Source organism: Pristiophorus japonicus, chromosome 1 (genome assembly GCF_044704955.1).
Source record: "Pristiophorus japonicus isolate sPriJap1 chromosome 1, sPriJap1.hap1, whole genome shotgun sequence".
Taxonomy (NCBI): Eukaryota; Metazoa; Chordata; class Chondrichthyes; family Pristiophoridae; genus Pristiophorus; species Pristiophorus japonicus.
In genome coordinates this window covers 109,534,528-109,548,304 of record NC_091977.1, presented here as the reverse complement: position 1 = coordinate 109,548,304, position 13,777 = coordinate 109,534,528, and the positions used below count along the sequence as shown (strand labels likewise).

The 13,777-nt window shown below is 44.0% G+C and overlaps 1 protein-coding gene across 2 annotated transcripts in view; it reads right to left on the bottom strand.

The window, feature by feature from the left end:
- Positions 1–13,314, bottom strand: part of LOC139265437 (ubiquilin-1-like) — a 94,208-nt gene extending 80,894 nt beyond the window's left edge. Inside the window, exon 1 of one of the 2 annotated variants that reach the window (XM_070882455.1) lies at positions 12,998–13,314. In XM_070882455.1, coding sequence (XP_070738556.1) covers positions 12,998–13,180 — 183 coding nt within the window. In that variant the 5' untranslated portion in view covers positions 13,181–13,314. The remainder of the gene's footprint in view (positions 1–12,997) is intronic. The other variant, XM_070882446.1, reaches the window with a different exon arrangement.
- Positions 13,315–13,777: the final 463 nt, after the last annotated feature.

Sequence of the window (13,777 nt, the reverse complement as noted above, 5' to 3'; positions counted from 1 at the left end):
ACTGAACCAAAGTACTTGTTCAATTGGTCTGCCATTTCTTTGTTCCCCATTATGACTTCCCCCGATTCTGACTGCAGGGGACCTACGTTTGTCTTTACTAACCTTTTTCTCTTTACATATCTATAGAAACTTTTGCAATCCGCCTTAATGTTCCCTGCAAGCTTCTTCTCGTACTCCATTTTCCCTGCCCTAATCAAACCCTTTGTCCTCCTCTGCCGAGTTCTAAATTTCTCCCAGTCCCCAGGTTCGCTGCTATTTCTGGCCAATTTGTATGCCACTTCCTTGGCTTTAATACTATCCCTGATTTCCCTAGATAACCACGGTTGAGCCACCTTCCCTTTTTTATTTTTACGCCAGACAGGAATGTACAATTGTTGTAATTCATCCATGCGGTCTCTAAATGTCTGCCATTGCCCATCCACAGTCAATCCCTTAAGTATCATTCGCCAATCTATCCTAGCCAATTCACGCCTCATACCTTCAAAGTTACCCTTCTTTAAGTTCTGGACCATGGTCTCTGAATTAACTGTATCATTCTCCATCCTCATGTAGAATTCCACCATATTATGGTCACTCTTCCCCAAGGGGCCTCGCACAATGAGATTGCCAATTAGTCCTCTCTCATTACACAACACCCAGTATAAGATGGCCTCCCCCTTAGTTGGTTCCTCGACATATTGGTCTAGAAAACCATCCCTTATGCACTCCAGGAAATCCTCCTCCACCGTATTGCTTCCAGTTTGGCTAGCCCAATCTATGTGCATATTAAAGTCATCCATTATAACTGCTGCACCTTAATTGCATGCACCCCTAATTTCCTGTTTGATGCCCTCCCCAACATCACTACTACTGTTTGGAGGTCTGTACACAACTCCCACTAACGTTTTTTGCCCTTTGGTGTTCTGCAGCTCTACCCATATAGATTCCACATCATCCAAGCTAATGTCTTTCCTAACTATTGCATTAATCTCCTCTTTAACCAGCAATGCTACCCCACCTTCTTTTCCTTTTATTCTATCCTTCCTGAATGTTGAATACCCCTGGATGTTGAGTTCCCAGCCCTGATCATCCTGGAGCCACGTCTCCATAATCCCAATCACCTCATATTTGTTAACATCTATTTGCACAGTTAATTCATCCACCTTATTGCGGATACTCCTTGCATTAAGACACAAAGCCTTCAGGCTTGTTTTTTTAACACCCTTTGTCCTTTTAGAATTCTGCCGCACAGTGGCCCTTCCTGTTGCCCGCCCCGGGCCTCTTCGCCGCCCCCCCCCCCCCCCCCCGGGCCTCTTCGCCCGCCCCCCCCCCCGGGTCTCTTCGCCCCCCGCCCCCCACCCCCCGGGCCTCTTCGCCACGTTGCCATGAACTTGGCTGCTGCTGCCCCCCCCTGATGAGTCATCCCCCCCAACAGTACTCAAAACGGTGTATCTGTTTTGCTGGGGGATGACCACAGGGGACCCCTGCACTACCTTCCTTGCACTGCTCTTCCTGCTGGTCTTCCATTCCCTATCTGGCTGTGGACCCTTCTCCTGCGGTAAGACCAACTCACTACACGTGATACTCACGTAATTCTCAGCATCGTGGATGCTCCAGAGTGAATCCACCCTCAGCTCCAATTCCGCAACGCGGACCGTCAGCTCGAGGCAGATACACTTCTCACACACGTAGTCGTCAGGGACACCGGAAGAGTCCCTGAGTTCCCACATGATACAGGAGGAGCATATCACGTGACCGAGCTCTCCTGCCATGCCTTAACCCTTAGATACCCTTAAATTGGTAATAACAATGTTACAGTTCACTTACTGATATAAAAAAGAAAAAGAAAAGCTACTCACCAATCACTTACCCCATTGGCTGTGACGTCACCTTTTGATTCCTTTCTACTTCTATTTTGCTTTCTCTCCCGCTGTAGCTGCACCGGTACGCCTTTTATAGGCCGCTCCGACGCTGCTCCTGCCTCTCCCCAACTGCCGCTGGGCCTTTTATAGGCCGCTCCGACGCTGCTCCCGCCTCTCCCCAACTGCCGCTGGTCCTCGAGCTCCCGCTGGGCCTTTTATAGGCCGCTCCGACGCTGCTCCCCCCTCTCCCCAACTGCCGCTGGTACTCGAGCTCCCGCTGGGCCTTTTATAGGCCGCTCCGACGCTGCTCCCGCCTCTCCCCAACTGCCAATATGGGGTAGCACAACCTTGGATTCAATTCTTATTAGGCAAGCCGGATGAAAGACTCTCAGCAGCTGCAGTGGTCTGCAAAGTGAAGTCATTTTGAGCCACATTCATCCAGTTTCTAGTAAAACAGAGTTCACAACCCAATACCTACTTCGAACACGTCACACCCATTGTAAGCTGATAACCTCACCAAGGAAAAGGCCAAGAACAGATGGCACAGGAAACAAATTCATGTGTGCAGCAGGAAGAAGCTTCTGAAGTTGAGGCTCAGGCACATACCCATATCCGGCAAAAGGAGCCCAACTGTGCGGCTGACTTTACAACATTTGACTTAGTGCTATCTCTGTATGGAAAGTGGAAACGACTGATCTTCATTGTTTTACAAGTACATTTTTATATAATTTAAATTGTAAAATAGAAACAACAATGCTGAAACACATATATACCAAGTTATCACAACTGTTGGAAATGGTGGTTCCATCTTCCATCTCTTCTAAGTGCCTGAAAGTTAAATACTTTGGGCCCAAGTTTCCACATGATTTGCGCCTGATTTTTAGGAGCAACTGGTGGAGAACGGACTATCTTAGAAATCGCAATTCTCCACATTTTTTTTTCTGCAGTTCTAGTCAGGTAGAACAGTTCCACTTTGGAACAGAATTTTTTCTTCAAAAGGGGGCGTGTCCGGCCACTGACACCTGATTTGAAAATTTCCACAGTGAAAACGTACCCCAAACTAACATAGAATGGAGCAAGTGAAGATTTTTGTACAACTGAAAAAACCTGTTCTGCACATTAAAAAATCAGGCGCAGGTTACAAATTAGGCGCCCAGAACGAGGTGGGGGGGGGGGGGGGCAGAAGGGAAGTCATTAAATTCTACAATAAATCTTTATACTTATACAAATAAATCCAACCTGAATAAAAATTTATAAGCAAAGAAAAGATTAAATAAACCATCTTCCTACCTGTGTGAAAGTGCTTCAGCCAGGGAGAATGCTGCAGCAAGCCTCACAAAACAAGGCAGCCGTTCCCGAATGCGGGGGGGGGGGAGAAGAGAGCCGTTCCAGACGGCGGGCGGGAGGGAACCAACCGACCGAACGCAGGGGAGGAAGCCGTTCCAGACGGCGGGGAGGGACCCAACCGACTGACCGAACTCGGGGGGGGGGGGGGGGCGCATTCCGGGCGGGCGAAGGGGAGTGCGGGCCCGACCGACCGAACGCAGCTGGGGGGGGGGGGTGGGGGAGGAAGCCGTTCCAGACGGCGGGAGAGAAGGAGACAGAAGGCTGCAGGAAGCCTCAGAAATTGAGGAGCCATTTCCCGACGGCAAAAGGGGGAGGTCGTCGGGAAACGGCTGCCTCAACTTTCTGAGGCTTCCTGCAGCCTTCTCAGTGGTGATGTGCTGATGGCAATGTGCTTTTATTAAAAAATGTTCAAAAACTAAACAGCTACAAAGAACTACAAAAATGGCCGAGTACCAATGTTTCCTTCACACTGCGCGTGCACGAACGCTCCAACGCGCACGCGCAGCGTTGCCGGCAGGAAAAAAACTAATTTAAATAGTACCCGCCCCCTCCCACTTACAAAATCGGCGCGAGTGTAGGCTCCGCCCCCCTGGGCGCCACACCAAACAGACAAGGAGCTGCAGGGCTCTCCAGAATCGCGAGTTTTTTTCCGGCGCCGTTTTAGGCGCGAAAAACGGGTGCCCAGCTCGGAGGGGCACCCGTTTTTTATCGTGTGGAAACTTGGGCCCATGGGATGGATGGAATGGGTAAATAATCCCAGCAGTGACCTGGTAACTCCACTTAATGCCTACTAAGGTCACTTATGGAGAGTATTCAGAGTTATTATCACTAAATTGATCCAAGGCAGGCTGATATATTAATTTCTTGAAGTGGCATTAGGCTAAGTCTTCTCCCTATAAACCATGATGGATATAAATATTAGGAGAGATCAGAAACAAGTCTTGTTTTACAAATCTTCTCTCGTCTGAAGATTTTCTTGAAGACATATGCCTTGATTTTTCTTGCCTAATTATAACTCAACAGAGGTTACCCTACCAGCTTGTTGCTGGTTATAACTCAATAAATCCATTATAAGGGGAGAAATGTATCAAAGTGAGATGATGTTTGACAAATTTGCTGGAGTACTTTAGGATGTAAGGAGCAGGGTGAATAAGGTGGAACCAATCGATGTGGTGTATTTGGATTTCCAGAAGGCATTCGATAAGATGCCACATAAAAGGTTACTCACAAGATAAAAGCTCATGGGATGGGGGTAATATATTAGCATGGATAGAGGATTGGCTAACTAACAGAAAACAGAGAGTCGGGATAAATGGGTCATTTTTCAGTTGGCAAACTGTGACTAGTGAGATGCCGCAGGGATTGGTGCTGGGTCCTCAACTATTTACAATCTATATTATGACTTGGCTAAAAGGACCGAGTGTAATGTAGCCAAGTTTGCTGATGATACAAAGATGGGTGGAAAATTTTGAGGACACAAAAAATCTGCAAAGGGATATAGACAGGCTAAGTGAGTGGGCAAAGATTTGGTAGATGGAGTATAATGTGGGAACATGTGAGGTGATCCACTTTGATAGAAATAGAAAAGCAAATTACAAGTTAAATGGAGAAAAATTGCAAAGTTTTGCAGTACAGAGAGCCCTGGGCATCCTTGTGCATGAAACACTAAAAGTTAGTAAGCAGGTACAGCAAGTAATCAGTAAGGCAAAGGGAGTAAATGGTTATGGGGAGTGGGCAGGGAAATGGAGCTGAGTCCATGATCAGATCAGCCATGAACTTATTGAATGGCAGAGCAAGCTCGAAGGGCCAAATGGCCTACTCTTGCTCCTATTTCTTATGTTCTATGATCATTTGAAATTAAGCCCCATTATAAAATAGGTCTAGTTTGCTCCTCCTTTTCAGTTCCATTTTTTTTCCACATGACTGTACTCCTGATAGTATCTGGATCATCATAGGTAGTCTCTCGAAATCGAGGAAGACTTACTTCCACTCTAAAAGTGAGTTCTCAGGTGACTGAACAATCCAATATTGACAGTCGTTGGAGGAAAGGGTGGGTGGGGAGTCTCGTTTGCTGCACACTCCCTTCCGTTGCCTGCGCTTGTTTATTGCATGCTCTCAGCGACGAAACTAGAGGTGCTCAGTGCACTCCCGGATGCTCTTTGGCCAGGGACTCCCAGGTGTCGGTAGGGATGCTGAACTTAATCAAGGAGGCTTTGAGGGTGTCCTTGGAATGTTTCGTCTGCCCACCTGGGGCTTGCTTGCCGTGTAGGAGTTCCGAGTAGAGTGCTTGCTTTGGGTGTCTTGTGGTCGGGCATGCGAACAATGTAGCCTGCCCAACGGAACTGGTCAAGTGTAATCAGTGCTTCGATGCTGGGGGTGTTGGCCTGATCAAGAACACTGACGTTGATGCGTTTGTCCTCCCAAGGGATTTGCAGGATCTTGCGGAGACATCATTGGTGGTATTTCTCCAGCGACTTGAGGTGTCTACTGTATATTGTCCACATGTCTGATCCATACAGGAGGGCGGGTATCACTACAGCCCTGTAGACTATAAGCTTGGTGCCAGATTTGAGGGCCTGATCTTCGAACACTCTCTTCCTCAGGCGGCGCTGGCGCACTGGAGGCAGTGTTGAACCTCGCCGTCGATGTCTGCCCTTGTTGATAATAGGCCCCCGAGGTATGGAAAGTGGTCCACGTTGTCCAGGGCCGCACCATTGATCTTGATGACTGGGGGGCAATGCTGTGTGGCGGGGTCAGGTTGGTGGAGGATCTTTGTCCACGACGACATGCAAGTCATGATTCTGACCAACGGATCCACCACAGACCCAATCAACATCCAGACCGGGGTCAAGCAGGGCTGCGCCATCGCGCCAACCCTCTTCTTGTTCTTCCTCACTGCAATGTTCCACCTCACACTCAACAAGAAAAATTAGCTGAACTTTATGTTACACTATCCCAAATATGTATCTAAAACACACGTGATTTAATAGTTCTCTTTTGATTGGGTTACATTTTCCATTCACGTTTTCTAGTTCAGATCCAGTAACAATGAGACAGCATTATGTAAAACCAAAATAATCCCCATCTATTCCTATAGTCTTCATAATTTAGAGAGAAATTCTTTATCTTGCGATCTACAGGGGAAATCTCACTATTAACTTTTAAGCAGATTGCTCCATCGCTAAAGCCGCTTTACACATATTATGTTTGATTTGAGATTTGGGCCTCCATTTTTTCTATGCTGACTACAGCTTATGTAGTCATGAAGTTAAAATGCACAGTGGCTTCCGACCCAGTCAAATTTATAAATTGCAAATACACGGTACTCGAATTAAAATGAGGGAGGGAATGGTGAAAGTGAAGTGGAAGGCACAGTCGTAAACTTAATAAAACTGACCAAAGCTCAATGTTGGACAGCACCATTCTTTACCAAAACACTTTTATCCTGTATATCAAATTTCAGCAGGTTCTACAGAACCTCAGTAAATTTATTTAATAAAATAAAGTTAACAAAACTAAGTCTCTGTGCACTTTTGATTGTACTAATTCATAGGATTCCATATTTGCTGAGAGTTAAGTGTGCATGGGAATGAAGTTTTTTTTTGCTTTATCAGTAAACCGATGACTACTGACACAAGCATCAACGCTAGAGGAAGCAAGTAGGAGGCTAAGAAGCGACCTGGACCTACTGGGGCGCTACTTCCAGAACTGGCTTCTCCGCCCCAATCCAGAGAAAACAGTTGTGTTGGCATTCCATCTGAACACCACCACCGCCGGGAAAGAATTTAAGAAAGGAGGCAGACAGAAAGCAGGAAACTATAGACCAGTTAGCTTAACATCTGTCATTGGGAAAATGCTGGAGTCCATTATTAAGAAAGTAATAGCAGCACATTTAGAAAATCATAATACAGTCAGCAGAGTCAGCATGGTTAAATGAAAAGGAAATGTTTGACCAATTTGCTGGAGCTCTTTGAGGATGTAACGAGCAGGGTGGATAAAGGGGAACCAACAGATGTCGTGTATTTGGATTTCCAGAAGACATTCGATAAGGTGCCACATAAAAGGTTACTGCACAAGATAAGAGCTCACGGGGTTGGGGGTAATATTACCATGAATAGAGGATTGGCTAAATAACAGAAAACAGAGAGTCGGGATAAATGGGTCATTTTTAAGTTGGCAAACAGTATCTAGTGGGGTGCCACAGGGATCAGTGCTGGGGCCTCAACTATTTGCAATCTATATTAATGACTCGGATGAAGGGACAGAGTGTAAGGTAGCCAAATTTGCTGATGATACACAGATAGGAAAGCAAGCTGAGAGGAGGATGCAAAGAATCGGCAAAGGTATATCGATAGGCTAAGTAAGTGGGCAAAAATTTGGCAGATGGAGTATAATGTAGGAAAATGTGGGTTACCCACTTTGGTAGGAAAAATTAAAAAGCAAAATTATTTAAATGGGGAGAGATTACAAAATGCTGAGGTACAAAGAGATCTGGTGGTCCTTGTATCGGAAACACTAAAAGTTAGCATGCTGGTACAGCAAGTAATTTGGAACACAAATGGAATGTTGACCTTTATTGCAAGGGGGGTGGAATATAAAAGTAGGGAAGTTCTGCTACAACTGTACAGGGCGTTGGTGAGACCACACGTGGAGTACTGTGTAGTTTTCGTCTCCTTATTTAAGGAGGGATATACTTGCATTGGAAGCAGTTGAGAAGGTTCATGAGGTTGATTCCTGAGATGAGGGGGTTGTCTTATGAAGAAAGGTTGAACCTATACACATTGGAGTTTAGAAGAAGAGGAGGTGATCTTATTGAAATGTATAAGATTCTGAGGGGGCTTGACAGGGTAGATGCAGAGAGGATATTTTCCCTCCTGGGGGAATCTAGAACTAGGGGGCATAGTTTCAGAGTAAGGGGTCGCCCATTTAAAATGGAAATGAGAAGGAATTTCATCTCTGAGGGTCGTGAATCTTTGGAATTCTCTACCTCAGAGAGCTGTGGAGGCTGGGTCATTGAATATATTTAAGGTGGATAGAGACAAGATTTTTGAATGATAAGGGAGTCAAGGGTTATGGGGAGCGGACAGGGAAGTGGAGTTGAGGCCAAGATCAGATCAGCCATGATCTTATTGAATGGCAGAGCAGACTCGAGAGCCGAATGACCTACTCCTGCTCCTGTTTCTTATGTTCTTATGTTATGTTCTGTTCTTATGAACTCAACGTTTAATTCTGCGGAAAGCGACTTTACCCATGAACCCCACCCAAAATACCTGGGCGTCACCCTGGACACGACTCTCTCCTATCAGACTTATCTCACCAACACTAGCCAAAAAGTAAAAACCAGGGTGAACCTGGTCCGGAAACTCACTGGATCATTGGGAGCACAGCCAGAACACTTCGCAACCCAACAGTGGCCCTAGTCTACTCTGCTGCAGAATAATGCTCTGCCTTATGGTCCTGCAACCACCACACAAAGATCATAGATATACAGCTAAACGCTGCCATGAGGACATGTCAGGGAGGCTCAAGTCCATTCCAACTCCTCAGATAATGAAGCAGTCCATGTTCAAACGCAACAAGACCTGGATGGCCTATTTGTTCTGACAGTCATCAGATAGGCATTTAACTGGATAAGAGCTACCTCCTCCTTCTCTTAGGCTGACTTAGGTTAAACAATTACTTAAGCATTGATGCTGCGCACCCAAGTTATTTTGTGCATACCTAGTTATATAATGACAAAAACAAAACTTTAAAAGAGACAACCACACCAATCTCTCAACTAGTACAATACTTTCCAAATTAGAAATTTAGAGATCCACGGTTGTTTATGTGACCTGTATGTCGGAAGCTATGCTCGCAATATATCTACATCTGATATATTGCAAGCATAGCTTCCGACATACAGGACTGAAAACAATAATTATATATACATACGATATGGTTCGTTGTCACAAGCTCCAAGTTCAGATTCTGCTCATGTGCAAGAGTTTTTTTTAATACAAGAACACAAGTACAACCCATATTGTTCTTAAACTAACCAATCTAAATTCCCTCCAAAAGACAAATCAAAATACATTTAACATTGGCCACACATCACTATATAATTTAAAACCTCAAACATTTTCATGTGTGTTTTAACATTAGATCTTTGTGCAATTCACTTGATAGATTCAACAATAGTACAGTAAAGAAGTATACATTCTCACAACTATTACAAGATTGCAAAAGATAAGGAAGGTCATTCAATCCTCTTAGTTCATCCACCTAAATAAAAAAAAACTACAGTCCTTTCATCACACCATCCAACTAATTCTTGAATTACTAATGTTTTCACCTCTACTACTCCTCTTGAAAATCTATTTCAAAATGTTAAATATTGTTTGCATGAAAAAGCCCTTCCAGTCATCAGTCCTAAATTTGCTCTTTTACCAGTGTGAATCCATACCTCTAGCTTATCATGATTTACCTTGAAGTAATGCTCTAGCTTTTAGCAGGGCTACGGGGAAAGGGCGGGGGAGTGGGACCAGCTGAAGTGCTCTTTCAGAGATCCGGCACAGGCTCGACGGGCCGAATGGCTTCCTTCTGTGCTGTAACCATTCTAATGATTCTATAGTAGACACAGTCTGGCCAGATACATATACAAGTGTGTTTTGCTAAATCAAGATGTGACTGTGACTATGCTCTACATTTAGCATCTAAATTCTTCTAAATCTCAATCACTATTATTTGCTGTGTATCGATTGAAAGTAATATTCTTTGTTGATTCTCAAGCAAATACTACATTTGCAAATAGCTAATATTTAACTGAAGATCAACTGGAAATGGCAGTCATGTGTACTGCTTACAGCAGGAAAAAAAATCTATTTTAGAAACATTTCTACTAAAGTACAGATTTTCATAGTTACTATAGAAAGCTAAAATATGTCAAATGCTGCTCAGTCCATGTGAAACACAAGATGCCATTACAACTATAGCTAAATGTCACAACAGTAACTACTACAGAAAGAGAAATTGAATTCAAAATCTATTCTTAAGTGTACTAAATTATTTTCAGCTTTCTATATATTGCAGTGATGAAAATAGGTTCTCTAGAAGGAATATTCCCCAAACTGATTCATGCTGCAGGCAATACATATAACTCTCATTTAAAACTGATCTTCAGTTAAATATGCAAATAAATACTTTCCAGAGAATCAGCAAACAATATTAATTTCAATCGATGCACAGCAAGTAATATTGAATTAATAATGTTCAACTCTAACAATGCCTACAGCCATTTTAAAGTATTGTCCAACAATCTTGCCACATCACTGATTCTTACCTTAGAGCAATGATTTTTAAACTATTCCACAAACCCCTTCAAATAGTGACACATTCCCAGCTGTCCTTATTTTAATTTCATAAAACTCCTTCAGCTACCCAAAGGAAAACAGTACGATCATAGGAAATACGTGTTAGAATACAGAAACAGAAATAACATGCTTGTAAATCAATAAACACAGGTTTTCTAAAAAAAAAGCACAAAACTCTGATGACCATGAGAAGCCCCTAACATACCTTCATAAACTCCTAGGGTCCTGAAATCACATGCCTTAAAGTCTGAAGAAAAATCCACAACTACAATAGCAATTGGTTCTGAAAGCACTCATTAGAAAGTAATTGCTTACCTTGCAGACGTCCCACAAATCCCACTTCATAACAAAGAAAACAAAGTCCATTATTACTCTATTAATAATTGCAAAGAAAGCTGGAGCAAATTCTACTTAAAATATCAGTTCAATAGTAATAATTCTGCTGTTGCCTGACAGACACTTATTTCAAAGTATAACGCATCTCTATAATCTTTACACCCAAAATCAATAAAAGATTTTAAAATACATGTGAATTAGATTATGCTTTGCTTACGATATTCAACGATGGGGCAAAAAAGATCACAGCTGATGTGCAATGAAATAAATACTCCAATTGTTTCCAGGCTCTGCCAGCTCCCATGCCAGAGTTAATTCTCACTTCCAAATTCTTCCATGGCCTTAACACACCCTTCCTTAACAGTCTCCTTGAGCTATACAATCAGACATGCACCCTTACTCCCCATACTGCATTTCCATTGCACCACCTTTGGTGGCTCTGCAAATCTCTTCCTAAATCCATTCATTGTCACCTCCCTCCCAATTTTGAAAAACCTTCTCAAAATTCTTTGCAACTGTTTTCATGATTCTCTCAACTTTTCGATTGTACCCTTACATTTATTGGGTTGAGATGTCTTTACAGTACATGAGAAGCATTATGGAAATCAAGTTAATGCACTAATTAGGGCCTATCACAATACCTGTGGACAGACTCCAAAAACATAGAACTATTGTTTGGCGAAAATAATTTGCAGTTAACAGTTTCTGTATGCAGACTAACTACATGAATAAAACATTTATGGGTGGCTGTGGTACACTCTCACTCTGGTTTGTATTGTGGAAAAGAAGAAATGGGAACAGGAGTACCCGATGGCTGATCCGATCATGGACTCAGCTCCACTTCCCCGCACGCTCCCCATAACCCCTTATCATTTAAGAAACTTTTAAGAAACTGTCTATTTCTGTCTTAAATTTATTCAATGTCCCAGCTTCCACAGCTCTCCGAGGCAGCGAATTCCACAGATTTACAACCCTCCGAGAAGAAATTTCTCCTCATCTGTTTTAAATGGGCATCCCCTTATTCTAAGATCATGCCCTATAGTTGTAGTCTCCTCCATCAGTGGAAACATCCTCTCTGCATCCACCTTGTCAAGCCCCCTCATAATCTTATATGTTTCGATAAGATCACCTCTCATTCTTCTGAATTCCAATTAGTAGAGGCCCAACCTACTCAACCTTTTCTCATAAGTCAACCCCCTCATCCCCAGAATCAACCTAGTGAACCTTCTCTGAAATGCCTCCAAAGCAAGTACATCCTTTCGTAAATATGGAAACCAAAACTGCACGCAGTATTCCAGGTGTGGCCTCGCCAATACCTTGTATAACTGTATCAAGACTTCCCTGCTTTTATACTCCATCCCCTTTGCAATAAAGTTCAAGATACCATTGGCCTTCCTGATCACTTGCTCTTTGTATCGTCAGCAAACTTGGCTACATTACACTCAGTCCCCTCTTCCAAGTCATTAATATAGATTGTAAATAGTTGGGGTCCCAGCACTGATCCCTCCGGCACCCTACTAATTACTGGTTGCCAACTCGAGAATGAACCACTTATCCCGACTCCGTTCTGTTAGTTAGCCAATCCTCTCTCCATGCTAATACATTACCCCCAACCCCGTGCACTTTTATCTTGTGCAGTAACCTTTTATGTGGCACCTTGTCAAATGCCTTTTGGAAGTACAACACTACATTAACCAAAAGCAAGACGTGTTGACAATTTTACAATACCCTTCTAATTACGTTGTGTACGTTTCAATCATCACTAACGCTTAAAATGTGTTTGCTAGGATACCCCAGGAACCACCTCGAATGCTTAACGTTAAACTGTCCAGGGAGCCAAGGGTTGTGATGATGACGATGTTTAAAGTCTGGTATGACACAGCATGACTGAACACTTGGAAGATTGCTGGTGCGTATTTTCGGATTTATGTAAAATAGCTGGAGAATAACACTGGCACTGTTAACGAAAGTACAATGTTGTTTCCCGTCTATGGTTGGTGATAACACAGTGGATGAGGGCAACTGTCGCTACCCTCTCTGCCCTGGTCGCAGCCCCTCCGCTCGGCTGGGCTGTGCAGCCCTGAACCTACCCCGGCCCAGTGTCCCTGCCCCTCCACTCGCCTCTTTGACGGTGCAGTCCTGCGCCACATCGAACTCCTCTTTGTCTTTCGGAGTCTTGACAGTGACCCGGATGGCCCCGGCTCGGGGAGACTGGCCGGCGAGCGCCGCCTTCTCCTCACTCTCCGCCATCCCGGAGCCGCCCGTCAACGGCCGGCCAGCTTCCTCATCGCACCGCGGCACCATGGGTAACCCATCGCCAAAAACAATCTGATCCACAAACACATCAAATAGGAAAAGAATGCAACTACGAGACAACCAATCCCACTACCATTTTTTAAATAATATTTATTTCTCAAAGAATTACTCGGCTGGCTTGTGACGTTTCACAGCAGCCCCCGTGAGGTAATGACGTCAAGAAAAGGGAAGTTGCTAAAACCGGAAACACAAACAAAGGTTTCCGGGAAGAGAGAGAGAGAGAGAGAGAGAGAGAATGGGAATGCGGGGAGAACCTGTGTCCGTGTCCAGCCGGGGGCCCCGGAATAATGTCGGTCGGGGGGCGGGTAGAGATAGGGGGCGCGTCGGTCTGTGTTTCTGTCCCAACTGAAACTAATTGTTTCATAAAATCATAACAAAAGGGAAGGGGTGGCCTGTGGCTTAAAACGGGAGGCGAATTATACTTCAGTGGGAAGAATCATTAAATCCATTAGGGAACTCAAGAGAATGTCGAGAGGATGAAGTGAAAGCCTCAACATGGGAGATTAAAACAAGCTACAGCTGAAGCTCCCATTTTCTTGCTTTTGATGATGAGGGTGATGGCAAATAACTTCATGGCCTCGCTCC